At 48.2% G+C, this 18,952-nt stretch overlaps 1 protein-coding gene across 1 annotated transcript in view; it reads right to left on the bottom strand.

Moving 5' to 3' along the window:
• Positions 1-771: 771 nt before the first annotated feature.
• The window catches only part of SBSPON (somatomedin B and thrombospondin type 1 domain containing), a 62,582-nt gene continuing 44,401 nt past the window's right edge, over positions 772-18,952 (bottom strand). The window contains exons 4-5 of the mRNA XM_075353173.1: positions 14,744-14,920; positions 772-1,204 (exon numbers count right to left, since the gene is read on the bottom strand). Coding sequence (XP_075209288.1) covers positions 1,087-1,204; positions 14,744-14,920 — 295 coding nt within the window. The 3' untranslated portion in view covers positions 772-1,086. The remainder of the gene's footprint in view (positions 1,205-14,743; positions 14,921-18,952) is intronic.

Raw genomic sequence — 18,952 nt, 5'->3', positions numbered from 1 at the left:
GTAAACTCGGGACTACAGAACAGGAGAAGGGCTTGGGTATTCTCATTACAAATAAGCTGAGCAGCAGCACTCAATGTCAAGCAGCAGCTGCAAAAGCAAGCAAGATTTTAAGGTGTATAAAAAGAGAGATTAGATCCCGTGATCCCAACGTATTGTTACCCCTCTATAAATTAATTGTAAGGCCACATCTGGAATATGGGAACCAGTTTTGGTCTCCACATTTTAAAAAGGACATTCAGAAGTTAGAGGCAGTTCAAAGGCGGGCAACTAGACTATTACAAGGAATGGAAGGACTCACATATGATGAGAGGTTGAAAAAGTTAGATATGTTTAGCTTAGAAAAAAGACGTCTCAGAGGAGATCTCATTTATATGTATAAATACATGTGTGGTCAATATAAAGGACTGGCACATGACTTATTTCTTCCAAAGACAGTACTAAGGACCAGGGGGCACTCACTGCGAGTGGAAGAAAAGCGATTCCGACACCTAAATAGAAAAGGGTTCTTTACAGTTAGAGCGGTCAGACTGTGGAATGCCGACCACAAGACGTAGTAATGGCTGATACTATATCAGCTTTTAAAAAAGGGCTGGATGATTTCCTCAGTACACAAAACATTGTTGGTTATAAATGACTTAGTGACCAAATGTAGAACTGGTGGAGGAAGAGGGAACTAGATGGACCTAGGTCTTTTTTCAACCTATGTAACTATGTAAAGCACAAATATCACTTTCACTTGCAGTATTGAATCCTAAATAAACATCATGAAACATTATTACATAAAATAGTTTATTAATGCTTATTTTTAGTTAACTTTAGTTTTTACTTTTGTGCATTAAAGCAAAACTGTATCCATTCATCATGAACGTTTTCTATTCTCCAAAAATTAGCAGAGGGGCAAAAAGTTACCGCAGGTATGTCAAGTAAAACCTGCTAATAGCACCAGTTATGCATGAAACCAGTTATGTTCCCCATTCAGTATATGATGGAAATACATAATGTATATGTTAGTGCTTTAACGATAATATTTACAAAAAATATATATAAAAAATTTCCATATGGTGGCCTGTAACATGTTATTTTACATCATGTAAAAATAAAGCTATGAACCAATGGACAGGAGCAGCTCTCAACCTCTCGAACTTTTGTCCATGTTCCGTAACACTTGCCATTTCCCACAGCTTGCCAATGAAGAACTTGGTCCCTAAAACACAAAAAAAAAGCAGAGAATGATCGATGATGAAAAATAATTGCTCATGGCTGATTAAAAGATAGAAAAGTCTGGCTTAGCTAATGAACAGTAAGCCAGACACCTTTTTGTTAGTGATTTCAATATTAAAATCTGCAGTATGTCAATAACCTGAAGGCCCACCTCTTCCGACAAGCCTACAACCTGCAATAACCCTCAATCAAGCACACCACTGCGCAACCAGCTCTGTCCTCACCTATTGTACCCTCACCCATCCCCTGCAGACTCTGAGCTCTCGCGGGCAGAGTCCTCTCTCCTCCTGTACCTGTCTGTTTTTGTAACGTTCATGATTGTTGTACTTGTTTTTGCATATACCCTTTTCACTTGTAAAGTGCCATGGAATAAATGGCACTGTAATAATAATTACCCTGACACGTCCATTTCCATGTGTATCTTTTCTGGTGTAGGACTTTTACGCTGCTGTAATATGCATTTATTTTTTGACCCCCACATGCAGTATGAAAAACCACAGCGTATCCCTCATATGTGAATATATCCAGGGGTCTGACAGATTAATGCAAATAAGTGACGCTCCACTCCAAAATGAAACTTTGATTATACATGGCAAATATTTAGTCACCACAGACAAAAGTATATGGACGCGTACACGATACACCTTCAGGTGCTTTTATGGTATCACATTCTAAATCTACTGGCATTATTACAGGGTTAGATTTTGAAGCTAAAACAGCTTCTACTCTTCTGTAAGACAATGAAGTGTGTGGGAATTTTTGACCATTCATTGAGAGCATTTTATGAGGACAGACACTGATGTTGGAGGGTCGGCTCATAATCTCTGTTCGAGTTTGTTCTAAGAGGTTTTTGATGGACTTGAGATCAAGGCTCTGTGCGGCCAGTCAGGTTCGTCAACAAACTCGTCCAACAAAGCCTATATAGACTTCGTGCACTGGAGCAAAATCATACTGGAATAAAAAGGGCCCTTTCTCAAACTGTAATATACTCACAGCAGAAAAGAGGGCAACCAGTCCAGTTAGCCCAGGCCAACGCATCTATGCACAAACAGGATGCAGACAAACCTCTCAACATGATGGACACTTCACAGGTACAAGGTAAGTTGCACACTAGTGGCACGCATAGGGCGCTGTTCACACTTGTATGTGCATGGTGTCCAGCCAGCAACCTATTACCACGCCCTTACTATTAGATTAGGCGAGTTACCCGGACACTACTCACTGCAGCACGTAAGGGACAGAGACTCCACTATGCACGGCCTGTATTAAGAGGCCCGGCTGCACCCCGTATAAAAATGTGCAAAAAATATATCACATATATATGAGGTATTAGTTAGTAAATTGGCCAATGTACATGAGCCTGCAATCCTATCAATTGCTATTTTTGATATTTGATATTAGTGGAGTCTCTGTCCCTTGTGTGTTGCAGTGAGTAGTGTCCGGGTAACCCGCCTAACCTAATAGTAAGGGCGTGGTAATAGGTTGCTGGCTGGACACCATGCGCATACAAGTGTGAACAGCGCCCTATGCGCGCCACTAGTGTGCAATTTACCTTGCACCTGTGAAGTGTCCATCATGTTGAGAGGTTTGTCTGCATCCTGTTTGTGCATAGATGTGTTGGCCTGGGCTAGCTGGACTGATTGCCCTCTTTTCTACTGTGAGTATACTCAATTTTTGGGGGAGTTTTTATCTCCTCTTTTTGTTGCTATTTTTGATATTTATCAGTGTAGGGACCTGCAAGCGTGAGGATCCGTGATGAGGATTGTGGGCTTATGTACATTGGCTAATTTACTAACTAATACCTCATATATATTTTATATATTTTTTGCAATTTTTTATACGGGGAGCAGCCAGGCCTGTTAATACAGGTTGTGCATAGTGGAGTCTCTGTCCCTTGTGTGTTGCAGTGAGTAGTGTCTGGGTAACCTGCCTAATCTAATAGTAAGGGCGTGGTAATAGGTTGCTGGCTGGACACCATGCGCATACAAGTGTGAACAGCGCCCTATGCGCGCCAGTAGTGTGCAATTTACCTTGCACCTGTGAAGTGTCCATCATGTTGAAAGGTTTGTCTGCATCCTGTTGGTGCATTAGATATGTTGGCCTCGGCTAACTGGACTGGTTGTCCTCTTTTCCTTCCTTCAGAGTACAATTGCCATGATGCAGTTAGGCAGGTAACATTCTTCTGGCATTTATCAGACCCAAACTCATCCAAACATGGTTTGTTACTCCACAAAACACATTTCCACCGATCCACAGTACAATTACAGCAATCAATACAACACCCCATCTCACACTTGGCATTGTGCTTGGTGATATCAGGCTTGAATGCAGTTATGGAAATGACTCGCCCACCCCAGGGCTATGGGACACCCGGTGCCGGGCTGGACTAGTCCGGTGGTAGTCAGTGGTGGCTGGGCCCGGCTCCGTGGCCCTGGTGGGTGTCAGTAGAATATGTGGCTTGCTTGTTAATGGTTGTGTTCGTGACGCCACCTGTGGTATGCGGCTAATAAGCCGCCGCTGCTGTGTGAGGCCTCCGGGATGATATTATGGCAGCTATGATGGTACTGCTCCCCACAGGTGGAGCAATGCCCGGGGCACAGTTGGTGCTTGTGAAAGTCTATGGTGCTGTGTGACTAACACGGTGCAGGGCCGACAGGCGAGGAAAGAACCAGGCACAAACAACAGTCTCTTTACCTTTTCCTCTTTTACTCTGGGAACAGTCCAGTCCTGGGAGACCGTTACAGGTGGTGATGGGGATCCGGTCGGCCTGGAAGTACTTGGGGTGATCTTTCTGGCCAGCTGAGTATGAGGCCTACTCCTGTACCTTTCTTGGTGATGATAGGACCCTGCTTCTCTGAATCCAGCAATGGCCCTCTTCGCTGCTGGGACCAATAGCACGTCCCTTCCCTCTGTAGGTGGCTGCGCAGGCCCACTCCCTGGTGCTTCTCCGCTGGGGTCCACACCGGGCCCTGATGCTGCAGCTGTACCTTGGATGTGTCTGGGCCAGGGGCTTGCAGCTCCCCTGCCCTTCGGATTCGGCTACCAGGGACGGATTTTATACCCTGGCAACCACAGACTCCGATGTCCGAGTCTCTCTGCTGCCTCTCAGCTACTCCTGCTTCTCTGGGCCAAACTGCTCCAGCTCTAGGCCCCAGATTCACAGGACAGCTCACTCTGTGTCTGTTCACTTCTGCTGCTCCCTACAGACTAACTAACTCCTCCCCCAGGTCAGGCTTAAGGAAGCTCCCTGAAACTTCAGGTTCAGAGCTCCCCCTACTGGCCTGAGGGAGAAACTGCGGTGGATGTTAACTTACTGGCCAGTAGATTTCCCCATTACCTCCAGGCTCAGCATTAACCCTCAGGAGGGCAATGCCGTTGTGGCGACCAGGTCCTAGGGCGCCACACTCCCCCTTAGTTAAATTCAGTACTCCCGGACTGTAGAAACAAAACATAACATGTCATACATTTCATCCCAATATGGGAGGCACATTCTCTTTAACGTTACAATCTTAAACATTTCTATAAGAGTCCAGTGTGGCTCCCTGCCGGGTGTCCATTACACTGCTCCATGGGGGACCCGCCGCGATCAAACCCCCAACGTAGGCTCTGGGCGTGCGTCAGAGCATTGATGATCCCACTCTATGCACGCCGGACGGGTTTTTCTTCAGGGGTGTTTGAGCACACTGGTGCTAACTATGAACAATTTAGGTGTTGGCCACCCATAGTCCAGTGGCCCAATTGTCCATTTTCGCAATCAAAGAAAAAGAAAACATTTTGTGCACAACATGACAGACATTTTGCATAACTATTTACACTCTAATAAGTACTCTTTACTTTATACAGTAGACTCCCTATACCTTAGAGGGGGTTGTCCCCGAGTGCTGCGCTGGGACCTACGTAGCTCTGGTGTTTGCCCCTGACTACGTGGTACGTCTTCTATCTCAGCACTACAGGTGGGCCTAACCCCAATAGGTAAGCGTGATGGTTGCCTTTGTAGTCCAGGAGTCGCCAAGGGTATGACAGGTTCACCACTGACAGGGGGTTGATCCTCCTGTTCCACTGCTGGCGTGTCATCTCGTGCTGGAGCGGACGATTCTTTAGGTGGATCCGGAACCTTTTCTGTTTCTGGCTCGACCAACTGCGGAAACGCCAAAACTGGTACCACTATGGCATTGTTGATTCGGGTCCAAGTTTTGGGGAACTTCCCAAGGATGGTTTGAATCATCTCCCCTTCTTTCTCTTGACTTTGGGGACTTCCTTGTACTCCTTCCATTTCTCTTTGGATTCGGCACCGTTCAGGGCACGCTTTCAGGCGGTCTCGGGAAATTGCTTGACAGGTCTTGCCTTCATCTTTGCTTATGAGGCATACCTTACTATTGTCAAAGTTGGAGGGGATAATGGTGTAGGGCTCGTTTTCCCACTGATCATCCAACTTATGCGTCTTCCGCTTCTTCTTGAGGACTTGTTCTCCAGGTGCTAAGGGAGTTGCTGGGGCTGTTTGATTGTAATGCTGTTCTTGTCTCGTTCTTGCTTGAGACAGGCTCCTTTCCACGCACTCCTGGACCTTACGGTACCGCTGCTGCCGTTCTGCATCCCAATCCTCTATTTCTTGAACCGCCTCAGGCGACACAGTCCCCATCTCAAAGTCTACAGGCAACTTGCCTGGTCTGGCTCGCATCAGGTAAGCGGGGCTGCAGTTGGTCGAATTCACTGGGATGTGGTTGTACAAGTCTACCAGATCTGGCAACTTTTCTGGCCATTGGTTCCTCTCTTCCAGCGGTAGGGTCTTCAGCATATCAATAACCACATGGTTCATTTTCTCGCACAGTCCATTGGTCTGGGGGTGGTACGGTGTGGTTCGAATTTTCTTACAACCGTACATGTTACAGAACTCTTGGAACACTTCAGCCTCGAATGCAGGACCCTGATCCGTCAGTACCCTTTCCGGATAGCCGTGCGGTCGACAAAAGGATGCCTGGAACGCTCTAGCTGCCGTCCTGGCTGTCTGGTCCTTCACAGGCACTACTACCAGGAAACGAGAGTAATGGTCCACAATGGTGAGGGCGTACACATAGCCTGACCGGCTTGGTGTTAACTTCACGTGGTCCAGGGCCACCAACTCCAGGGGCTGCTTCGTGACAATTGGCTGTAGGGGAGACCTTTGGCTGGCATCATCCTTCCGCCTCAAGTTACACGGGCCACAGTCTCGGCACCATTTCTCGATCATCTTTCTCATGTGCACCCAGTAGAACCGATCACGGAGTAAGGCCTCCAACTTCTTCCACCCGAAGTGCCCGGCGTTATCATGATACGCTGCTAGGACCATTGGAGCATCCCTCTGCGGAACCACTATCTGCCAGACAAGTTCATTTGTTCGATAGTTGACATATCTCTTGCAGAGCTTGCCCTGGTAGGTGAACAGTCGTCCCCTCTCCTTCCACAGCTGCTGGGCTTCCTCTGGAGCGTCTGGGCCAAGATGGGTCTCAGCCTGCGCTAGCTTCTCTTTGACCAATCGCACGGCCGGGTCACCATTCTGTGTTTCTTCCCAATTATGGTGGAGTAATGGATTGACCGAGACCTCGTGCTGGTTTAAGCGCTTCACTCCCACAGCATGCTCACACTGTGAAACATCCTGGTGATGGAAAGCCGGTAACTCTATCTCTTCGAGTTCATCCAGGTCTTCTCCAGACTCGGGTAAGTGAGGCATTCTGGACAGCGCATCAGCATTGTTATTCTTCTTGCCAGCCCGATACTTGATGGTAAAGTCAAAGTTAGACAGCCGGGCCATCCATCGCTGTTCCATCGCACCTAACTTGGCTGTTGCCAGGTGTGTCAACGGATTGTTGTCCGTGAAGATGGTAAACTTGGCCGATGCCAGATAGTGCTTGAAGCGTTCAGTCACTGCCCACACAATAGCGAGGAACTCCAGCTTGAAGGAACTGTAGTTTTCTGGATTCCTTTCCGTGGGCCGAAGCTTCCTACTGGCGTACGCTATTACCCTCTCTCTGCCTCCCTGTACCTGGGACAGAACTGCTCCCAGTCCCACGTTGCTGGCGTCTGTGTACAGTATAAACGGTTGGCTGTAGTCAGGGTAGGCCAGAATTTCTTCTCCCGTGAGAGCCCCTTTCAGCCGGACAAAGGATGTTTCCAGTTGGCTGCCCCATTCAAATGGAGGGCTCTGCTTCTTAGCCTGCTTCGGCTGGCCCACCAGGAGATCTTGAAGGGGCGCTGCTATCTTGGTGAACCCATCAATGAACCTTCGGTAGTAGCCCACCAGTCCAAGGAACTGCCGCACCTCCTTCACCGTGGTGGGTCTTGGCCAGTCCTTAATTACCGTGACTTTCTCCGGATCAGGTGCCACGCCTTCTGCGCTGACCACATGACCCAGGTACTGCACCTTTGGCTTCAAGAGGTGACATTTGGACGGCTTGATCTTCAGGCCATATTTCGACAAGGACTCAAACACTTCTGCTAAGTGCTTCAGGTGGTCCTCATAAGTCTTGGAGTAGACTATTACGTCATCCAGGTACAGCAGCACGGTTTCGAAGTTGTGGTGGCCCAAGCAGCACTCCATCAACCTTTGGAATGTCCCTGGGGCGTTGCAGAGCCCGAATGGCATACAATTGAACTCACAGAGACCCATTGGTGTCGTGAATGCAGTCTTCTCCTTGTCCGCCTCTGCCACGGGAACCTGCCAATACCCACTGGTGAGATCCAAGGTGGAGAAATAGTTAGCTGACTTTAAGGCTGTTAGTGACTCCTCTATTCTGGGTAGTGGATAGGCATCTTTATGTGTAATGCGGTTAATTTGCCTGTAATCTACACACATTCTCATTGTACCATCTTTTTTCTTTACGAGCACTAGTGGAGCTGCCCAGGGGCTACAACTATATCTGATAACCCCAGCCTCCTTCATTTCCCGTAACATTTCCTTGGCACACTGATACTGTGCGGGGGGTACAGGGCGGTATCTTTCTTTAATGGGATGATGATCACCCGTGGGGATTTGATGTTGAACCCCTTTCACCTGCCCAAAATCTAGGGGGTGTTTGCTGAAGACCCGCTCGTACTCCTGTACCACCCGGTAAACCCCATGCTTTTGGTGTGAGGGGGTGGAGTCGGTGCCCACATGTAATTTTTGGCACCAGTCTTCCGGCTGCCCCTTGGAGCCATTGTCTTCCGCCTGGTCGGACGGGATCAAGGGTTCCACTGCTTTAATGGTATTGTTGCTGACAGTATACAATTTTGCCACAGTGGCATACCGGGGCAATTTGGCCTCCTCCTCCCCACAATTCAGGACACGGACGGGCACTCTCCCCTTGCGGACGTCCGCTACCCCTCTGGCTATCAGGACTCCAGGCCTACTGTCTGAATACACTGGTTCTACCAAGGCATGGTAATCCTGACCCTTGAGGCCTATTGCTGCCCGACACCATATCAACATTTCACTTCTTGGGGGTATTACAATGGGGAGGGGGTCACTTACCCTCACACTGCCAATTTCTCCTCCGGCCAGCTCTACCTGCTGCCTCCTCATCAGGGCTCTGATCTCCCTCTGTAGGACACGCTGCTGCCCGGAGCTGGCAGTTTCAGACGCCTGCTGTAACAAAATTATCACTTCGGCAATACAATTTTCTATCACATTTGTACCAAGAGTTAGCAGTGGGTCAGATTCTTTGCGATCAATATCTACAATTATCATCCCCTGACATGGCAATTCCACCCGCCCCACTTTAATGGTTACTTCTTTGTACCCAATCTGAGGTAAGGGCTGACCATTACTGGCCACAATTGTTAAATCATCATCTGGGCCATGGTCAATGTCTGAATCGGCCCAATATCTTTTGTACAGTTTGTGGGGGATGGTTGTTACCTGGGACCCCGTATCCAGGAGGGCATTCAAAGGGATTCCATCCAGCACAATAGGAAGGACCGGTCGTCCTCCCACATACTTGCTGCGGCTGGGGGTTGAGCCGGGCTTCCTTACACCTGGGGGTCGGCTCCTGGCCCCAGGCTCGGCCCATTTAAAGGACAGCGTCGTGCAATGTGGCCCGCCTGGTTGCAGTTGCGGCAGATCGGTTGTCCTGTTGAATCGTACCGGTCTGTGTCTCTGCCTCGGGTCGGCGGAATCCTTCTCTGTCGCATCCATGGGACGTCCTCTGGGCTGGAGGCCAACTCGATTTTCGCAGGCGAGGGGGTCATTTGTAGAGACTGCACGGTCTTAGCAAGGGCAGCCACAGTCTTGGTCAGCTCCTGGACCTGTTGTCTGAGCTCCGCAGTGGGATCCTTATCCAGGAACTGCGCCTCAGCCCCTGCAGTGGCTCGTGTTGCAGGCACCACCCCGGGGTACGTGATAGCAGGAGGCCGGAGGGGTACTGGGTCATTCGGCGTAGATTCTCTCAGTACCCTGATGGCCTGGTCCTTAAACTTGGCAAAGTCCAGAGCAGGGTTCTGCAGGACCAGGATACGCAGCTGGGTCCTGTGGGCATCTGACAGGAGCCCCTCTATGAACTGCTCAGTTAGGAGTTTGTCTTCTTCACGTACACTCTCTGGGTCCACCTGTTTAACTGCTTTCAGGGCCTCTTGCAGGTTTAGGGCATAGTCCCTTATGCTGTCTGTGGCCCGCTGCTTGCACCCAAAGAATCTCATCTTTATCTCTGCTGCGGTGCGGGTGTCAAAAGTACTCTTTAGCTTGGCCAGTATCTGGGCTGCTGTCCCTTTATCTGTATCAGGCCATGACTTCGCTTCACGCTGGGCTGCGCCGGCTAGCTGTCCCATTAATATGCCCACCTTCTGGCTCTCAGTCAGCGGATACACCCGGAATAAGCTGTGCAGGCTTTCTCTGAAGTCACTCAAGGTATGGGACTCCCCGGAGTATTGCGGCAGCCATTCTGCTCCCGGTATGTATGGCATGGTAATCGGCATTACCGGCGCTACAGTGGGGGCCGGGGCGACGGCGACTGGGATTGCTTCTGCTGGTGCTGCGGCGTCTCGGGCTATGGCAGCCACCTGCCCTCCCTCTGAGTCGGACATCTTCCTCCCCCTTAGTGAACCTTACCAGGCTCCGTTCACTTTTCAAACTTTCTTCCGGGTCGTGCGGGGTTAACAGCGCTCTGCTCTGATGGCGCGCTCCCTTCGCGCTCTTTGTCAGGCACGCCCCCCTTCTTCCTGCGCTCGGCGAGGCTAATGGCGGCGGTGGTCTGCAGCCAGTACACAATCTGTTAAGCACAATTCCGGCAGGCGCACAGTACCCGGTGGGACCGGGCACGAAATCCTGTTCGTGACGCCAAAAGTTGACTCGCCCACCCCAGGGCTATGGGACACCCGGTGCCGGGCTGGACTAGTCCGGTGGTAGTCAGTGGTGGCTGGGCCCGGCTCCGTGGCCCTGGTGGGTGTCAGTAGAATATGTGGCTTGCTTGTTAATGGTTGTGTTCGTGACGCCACCTGTGGTATGCGGCTAATAAGCCGCCGCTGCTGTGTGAGGCCTCCGGGATGATATTATGGCAGCTATGATGGTACTGCTCCCCACAGGTGGAGCAATGCCCGGGGCACAGTTGGTGCTTGTGAAAGTCTATGGTGCTGTGTGACTAACACGGTGCAGGGCCGACAGGCGAGGAAAGAACCAGGCACAAACAACAGTCTCTTTACCTTTTCCTCTTTTACTCTGGGAACAGTCCAGTCCTGGGAGACCGTTACAGGTGGTGATGGGGATCCGGTCGGCCTGGAAGTACTTGGGGTGATCTTTCTGGCCAGCTGAGTATGAGGCCTACTCCTGTACCTTTCTTGGTGATGATAGGACCCTGCTTCTCTGAATCCAGCAATGGCCCTCTTCGCTGCTGGGACCAATAGCACGTCCCTTCCCTCTGTAGGTGGCTGCGCAGGCCCACTCCCTGGTGCTTCTCCGCTGGGGTCCACACCGGGCCCTGATGCTGCAGCTGTACCTTGGATGTGTCTGGGCCAGGGGCTTGCAGCTCCCCTGCCCTTCGGATTCGGCTACCAGGGACGGATTTTATACCCTGGCAACCACAGACTCCGATGTCCGAGTCTCTCTGCTGCCTCTCAGCTACTCCTGCTTCTCTGGGCCAAACTGCTCCAGCTCTAGGCCCCAGATTCACAGGACAGCTCACTCTGTGTCTGTTCACTTCTGCTGCTCCCTACAGACTAACTAACTCCTCCCCCAGGTCAGGCTTAAGGAAGCTCCCTGAAACTTCAGGTTCAGAGCTCCCCCTACTGGCCTGAGGGAGAAACTGCGGTGGATGTTAACTTACTGGCCAGTAGATTTCCCCATTACCTCCAGGCTCAGCATTAACCCTCAGGAGGGCAATGCCGTTGTGGCGACCAGGTCCTAGGGCGCCACAGAAACCCATGCCATGACGGTTTGTAGTTATTGCGACAGCAAGTATTGTCAACCACTATGCACCTCAGTACTTGGCTACCCCGTTCTGTAACATTATGCAGTCTGACAGAGTTGGCCCTAATTTCTTCCATGCACAGTCTATTGTAGAATATTTGGCATGGAAGATAATTCACAAACTTTAGAACATTATATTTTGAAAGAATTTTGCTCTTTAAAATTAATCATTATTTTACAAATGTAGCTAGAGGTAGACTACATGGCTAGAGGTTTGATTTTTTTTTAAACATAGGCTGAATGGCAAATGATTAGGAGGTTTGGCAAAATAATTTTGTCCATTTAGGCTATGTGCCCACGGGGACAGTGTACTGCGGATATATCCGCAAGACATTCCGCAGGAGCTCCCAGGAAACAGCACCACAACTTCTGTCTGTTTCCATGCTGCGGAATGTCCTGCAGATATGGTGCGGGCATTCTGCATTGAGGATGCAGTACTATGTCTTCGGCACTGCATCCTCAATGCAGAACAAGTGCTGCAGTGATCGGGGGAGTTCACACTTACCTCCATCATGCAGCACCTCGCTTTCCGGCAGCCGGGTCACTCTCTCAGCGTCTGCAGAAGAAGGTGGGCGGGCTTGAACTAGCTCCGGCTGTCACATGACCGGAGCTCGTGCAAGCTCCGCCCACCTCTTCCTTCCTGACCTGGATTCACCGCGTTCCTGTACACCGGATGGAGAAAGTGACTCCGGTGAGGCAGGTAAGTATATGGGACCCTGCGGAGAAATCCGTAACAATAATTGACATGCTGCAGATTTTTCCGCACGGAAATCCACACAATTTCCGCTGCGAAAAAATCCTCAGCGTGGGCACAGCATTTCCCAAATGCCATAGAAATGGCTGGGGAGTAGCTGTGCTGCAGATTTCTGGAAAATCCGCGGCTTTTGCGCGAGAAATCCGCGGCAAAAGACGCGCATTTTCAGCAGCGTGGGCACATAGCTGTAGGCTATGTGCCCACGCTGAGGAAAATGCGTGGATTTTGCCGCGGATTTCTCGCGGAAAAGCCGCGGATTTCCCGAAAATCTGCAGCTCAGGCACTTCCCAGCCATTTCTATGGCATTTTGGAAATGCTGTGCCCACGCTGCGGATTTTTCCGCAGCGGATTTCGTGCGGATTTTGATCCGGAAAAATCTGCAACATGTCAATTATTGTTGCGGATTTTCATCCGGATTTTGGCTTTAAAATTGGGGAAAAAAAAAAAAATCCGCACCAAAATCCGCATCAAATCCGTGGCAATTCCGTGGTAAATCCGCGGCAAATCCGCACCTTTGAAAAGGTGCGGATTTTGATGCAGAAAAATCTGCAGCTACATTCTCCCGTGGACACATAGCCTTAGTGTTCCTGTGCCTTTTTTAACAATCCTATTGGCTTTTCTCATTTCAAGGATCAGCAATAATGATTCAGCACTGAGCTCACTGTCCAGCAGAGGGCAATGGAGGAAGCATAGTCTATGACTTCTAAAAACTCTCTGTATACAGAAAGTCGTACACAGTGAAAGCCTTTTTGTAAAAATTCAACATACAGTGCCTTGAAAAAGTATGCATATCCCGTGAACTTTCCCCCCCAATTTTTCCATGTTACACCCACAACCTTAAATGTATTGAATGTATTTTATTGGGATTTTATGTAACACAAAAATGGCAAGTATTTGTGAGATGTAAAAGAAATGATGCATGATTTTCTAAATATTTAAAAAATATAAATGTGAAAATTGTGATGTGACTTTGTATTCAGCCCCCCCTGAGTCAATACTTTTGTAGGACCACCTTTCCCAGCAATTACCTCTGCAAATCTCTTGGGGTTTATCCCTACCAGATTTGCACATAATTTATCAACCAAAGCATCGCTCCATTAAAATGATGTATGTAAATAGACAAAGTCAATAATGGAGTAGGAGAGGACTAGGGCAGTCACAACAAAACACCAAGAACAAAGGAAAAAAAATGACCAAAGAGCCCAAAATGCAATCAGTGAATCTTTATTAAGGTATTGGTGAGCGGCACACTTAGCAAGAGGAACGCTAACAACAGGGTCTCCCAGGGTAGAAGTGATAATACACTAATATTTAAACATGGGTATAATATATACACAGTATAGAAATGGTGATTCACTGTTCCTATGAGGATGGATACAATAGATATACACAGTATAGAAAGAAGGTACAACAATATCTAATAAGGACTGGATTGTCATAACCATCCATTCAAAGGAAAAAACAGCCAGGGAGATCACAATTATAATCTCAAAAGGTAGATAGAAAGGAATAATGTGTCATGAGGACCAACAGTGGCTGGTGTATAAAGTACCCATAATACTGGAGTCATGTAATCTAATGGGTGGACGCTGCTACTCGGTCTCCCGGACTTTTGTGGTATGTATACCGTATGATGGGCTTTGCCCCTCGGACTTTACATGACTCCAGTATTATGGGTACTTTATACACCAGCCACTGTTGGTCCTCATGACACATTATTCCTTTCTATCTACCTTTTGAGATTATAATTGTGATCTCCCTGGCTGTTTTTTCCTTTGAATGGATGGTTATGACAATCCAGTCCTTATTAGATATTGTTGTACCTTCTTTCTATACTGTGTATATCTATTGTATCCATCCTCATAGGAACAGTGAATCACCATTTCTATACTGTGTATATATTATACCCATGTTTAAATATTAGTGTATTATCACTTCTACCCTGGGAGACCCTGTTGTTAGCGTTCCTCTTGCTAAGTGTGCCGCTCACCAATACCTTAATAAAGATTCACTGATTGCATTTTGGGCTCTTTGGTCGTTTTTTTGTTCCTTTGTTCTTCATATTTGCACATGTAGAGGCTGAAATTTTTGCCCATTCTTTTTTGCAAAAACAGACATGTGTGGTGTTGTCTCTGACCGATATATTTAGGCAGCGATAAGAATGTGGGATCGGAATAGAATGATCTTTTAGCTTTAGTTAGTTGGCTACACATCCCATCACATAACTGGTTCCCCATATATAAAATCATCAGGCTCCTTTTTTATCTTCCCGATATAAGCCTGGCCTCCCCGGAATATACTTACACCTTTTTGTCTTACATGTATATTTTTCATACACCGAAATATTGAATTCTTACCTGTTAGCATCAGTGCCATCCCCATAGCAGCGATGGTTCCGGACATTCATTGCAGGGTGTTGGCAAGACACACAGACAGTGTAGCCATCTCGGATGTACAGCATCCAGCGAGCATGTGGGCGATCCTCGGTCAGGCAGGGTGGAGAGAAGGATTCAATTCGGAACTCAACACAGTAACTGATGTAAAGATTAGAAGACAAAATCTTGATAGTAGTTCACACTGTATTAATAGTATATCACGTAACGCAGCCCTCCACCTTAGTCTAACAGGTGGTGCACTGTGATCTGATGGAGTGCAACATTAACAACGTGTCTGGATTCACTATAATGTGCTGATTACTTTTTAATACTATGTATTTATTCTATAAATCTAAATATCAATGACGAATTTTGCACATTTTACTTTTTTCTTCCTATTCTTCCATTAGCCGCAATCTTTTCATTTTTTCATCAATGGAACTGACTTAGGGCCTGTTTCTGTGGAAAGCTGTAGTTTTTATTGGTTGGAAGTACATATGATTTCTCGATCACTTTTTGTTGCATTTTTGGGGGGAAGTGAGATGATGGAAAAACTGCAATTCTGCCGTTTTTCTTTTTTTATTATTTACAGCATCACTATTATATACATGTCGCGGGCGGAGGAGGGGATGCCGCGCTCTCCCACTGCTCGGGTCCGGCTGCCGCTGCGGCTGCTGCGGCCTGCTGCTGCGGCTGCTCGGTGGCTCGAGCGATGGGCCGGATCCCGGGGACTCGAGCGGCGCTCCTCACCCGTGAGTGAAAGGGGATTGGGATTTGGGATAGTTTATTGTCCGTGACGCCACCCACGGTTGTGGTGATTAAGTGGACACCACCGCTGCTCTGTCTGGGGAGCCCGGGAGTGATGGTATGGAGCAGCCAGTTGTTGATTTGCCCCTCCGTGGGTAGGGGGTTTTGGTGGTCCCGGGGCCCAGTGATGGGGTTGGTATGGTGGACAGGCGGGTATGGGGCCTGTGGAGGTGCAGGGGCGCAGGGGCAGTGCTGTACCGCACGGCACGGAGGTACTCACTCAGCCAGTAAACACGACACAGTTCTCGGTAAACAAACGGCTGGTTGGACGGGTCCCTCGGACGGTTATGGTGCTGCTGTTCCCTGCAGTTAGCGGTGACGGTCTCTTCCCTGCACCTATGTAGTCTTTTTGGTAGCGATGGGTCCCCACCGGTTACCCGCTCCTCGGCTTGGATATGGGCCGGAGGAGCCCCTCTCTTGCCCGCAGGCGCTGGCCCTGGGAAACTGGTGCCTTGGCGGTGGCGGTGTCTCCCCTTAACGGTCGGACTGTTGCCTTCAATCGGGACTTGGTTGTTAGGAGACAGAGGTCCCCTTCACTGACGGATTTGGCAAATTATGGCGACTCCTAGCCTTGCCGGGATCCGAAAGGCCCCTGCCCTGGTGCTGACTGTTCTTCGTATACTGCTCCGGTACCGCCGGGTCACCACCCGTCCGCGGTCCTTCCAGCAACCTCCAAGCAGTCCCCCTGCAGACTATCACCGCCGTCTGCTGACCTTGCTGTCTCAGTCCGGGGCACACACCCGGACCAACTTCAGGCTTGCTTAACTGACACTTTGCTGTCCCTGTCCTCCTTTACCACTTCACTGTTTACTCCTTCCACTTCTTCCTCCAAACTCTATCTGCCTGGTTCTCCTGCCTCCAGGGCTGTGAACTCCTCAGTGGGCGGAGCCAACCGCCTGGCCCACCCCCTGGTGTGGACACCAGCCCCTGGAGGAAGGCAACAAGGATTTTAGGTTAGCCTAGATGTACCTGCCGGGAATGTGGGGTGCATGTGATGTTGTGACCTGTGACCCCTGGCTTGCCCAGGGCGTCACATACATTCATAGATTGGACTTTTATGTAAAATGCTAAAACACTTCTTTAAATAGAAAAAGGGCAATGATTGACACTTTTGTTTTTTTTTAATTTTTTAATATTTACTCTAAACTATTATTAATATTAATAGTAACTGTCTTGAAAATGGCTATTTGTACTTTTTTAATCTCCCTAGGGTCACTTGATGTCTTGTACAATATGCTACAATACTTTTACATTGCAGTATATTATCAAATTATCATTCTCCTATGAAGCTCAACAACAGGTCTCAGTATTTTACAGACTTCCATGGTTGTCTCTGGCAGCCTACAATTGCATCATACAGGGCCTATGAACATTGCAGCAGACTTATGGTTGTAATTGCTTAAAAAGCACTATCAGCATTTGACTGTGACAGAGTGGAATGAGCTGCAAGCCATGCTGTAAAATCTAACACGTTCCCTCACTCTCTGGGTGACCCATCAGCTGCTGAGAGGTCACTAAGACCCAGAGGTTTACTGCCTGGTGGAGAGGGAGCCTGGTGGAGAGGGAGCAGGCTGGTGATGATGATCTTTCTAAATTGCAGGAAATAGCAGAAGGAAATGTGCAGGCCTGCTATGAGGAGCTCAGATAGTTGTGGAGGACTGTGCTGATTGAGGTGGAGGCCAGCCGCTGACCGAGACGTTACCCTGGGATCTGGAGTGTGAGAAGCTTCCCCCCTGCTGAGGAGAGCCTTGTACCATTTTCCTTAGAGGCGGCTCCCAGATGGAGAACTATCAAGTCTATCCTGACAGAACTGTAAGTGCCATGGTCGAAGGCCAACGCTGAGTAATAGAGAGGACAGATTTGTGTGCACATTGGATTCCGTTGTTTGGCTCCGAAGACCCCGGAAGTGTCTGCAGTCAAGACCCTTCACAGGCCTGTAATGGACATTGACTGAGAAAATGGTACCCTCAGTTCAGATATACCTGGGTATACCAATTGGTAGTGTATATTTGCATATACTGTGCTTATGTGTTGTGTTGTAGTTAAATACAGATACGTTGTAAGTTGATGTGAAGTCTCAGAGATCCCCCTGGAGTTGCACTCAAATGATTTACACTCCCCTGTTTCTGTGCTAGTTATCCAACCTGAGTACTGTTAGGTAAATTTGTTCCGGGTTTGCTGTAAAACATAAATTGGGGAACTCTGAGACTGATACACTGACCCCCGAGTTTCTCATTGTACGGTATTACTGTGGTAGTCTGGGGTAAGAGTCTGCATACATGCATATGGTTCTTTATCTTACAGCCGCCTCTCCAACCCTGTCAGTAAATTCAGTTTGGTTAATTTTCTGGCTGGATCTGCATGTCGTGACTCACTGGATTCCTATTGGAGCTTCAGTCATTACATGACAGCGGCATCTAACTAGTTAAACAGTCACAAACAGAGCAACTTCTGATTATTGCTGTTAGAGGCAGGTGCCAGCTGTATAATGCAGCCAGCACCCACAATATATAGAATTAACCTAGCTCTTTACGCCACTCCAAACATCCTTTTCTAAGATATGCAAATGCAGGTAGTTTTAGATACAGAGCTCAACATTTTGAAATTTTGGATGAGTGCAGCCGCCACAATAAGGAATTTACTACATATTGTGTTCCTGCTGGGTTGATTATACAAACAGCATTCCATGAAGAACTTAAGTTCCCCCTAATAGTAGATACTAATCTTTTTAGTAAGTAGGGGCGTAACAATCTGCAATGGCGACTGGGCCTGTGCGGGAGTTGGGTCCCGCTAATGCCCGCACCTATTTAACCTGGATATGCATCCTTGGACATACATTCAGCTGAAATGTAATGCGGCGCAGAGACCTGCCTGCACCCTGCACTGCAAATCTTGCCACAAACTAATCAAAGACTGGCAGCAGATGCTGGCATGTCCGTCACGGCCAATGCATGTCAATCATGCACCAACGTCCCCCTAAGTCGATATGAGACCTGATACTCCTTCAATTTGAAGAACAATACCACACCATCTTAGGTAACGCTTCATACACTTTACATTACCGTAACTTATGCACTAACTAAATTTTTATCATTCATTGTCAAAAGTCTCAACTCCAACATTAAAAGACGTACGATTGTAAATGATTTGCGTATTCATCATGTGGACATAGTGTTTCTACAGAAAGCTCACTTGAACCTTAATGGGAACTGTAACTTTGCCAAACACTTAGATCCTACTATATACTTAGCGTCTCACAATAGGAAGAAAGCAGGAGTAGCCATGCGGATCTCAGAGCCATGCCTCATACAAATAACATCAGCAACTTCAGTTCTTCAAGGGACACACATCATACTACAGAGTACTTATAGGGAGAGGACATTC

The sequence above is a fragment of the Anomaloglossus baeobatrachus genome, chromosome 6 (genome assembly GCF_048569485.1).
Source record: "Anomaloglossus baeobatrachus isolate aAnoBae1 chromosome 6, aAnoBae1.hap1, whole genome shotgun sequence".
Classification (NCBI taxonomy): Eukaryota; Metazoa; Chordata; class Amphibia; order Anura; family Aromobatidae; genus Anomaloglossus; species Anomaloglossus baeobatrachus.
Note: the sequence above shows the minus strand (reverse complement) of the source record. Positions and strands in the feature narration are given on the sequence as shown.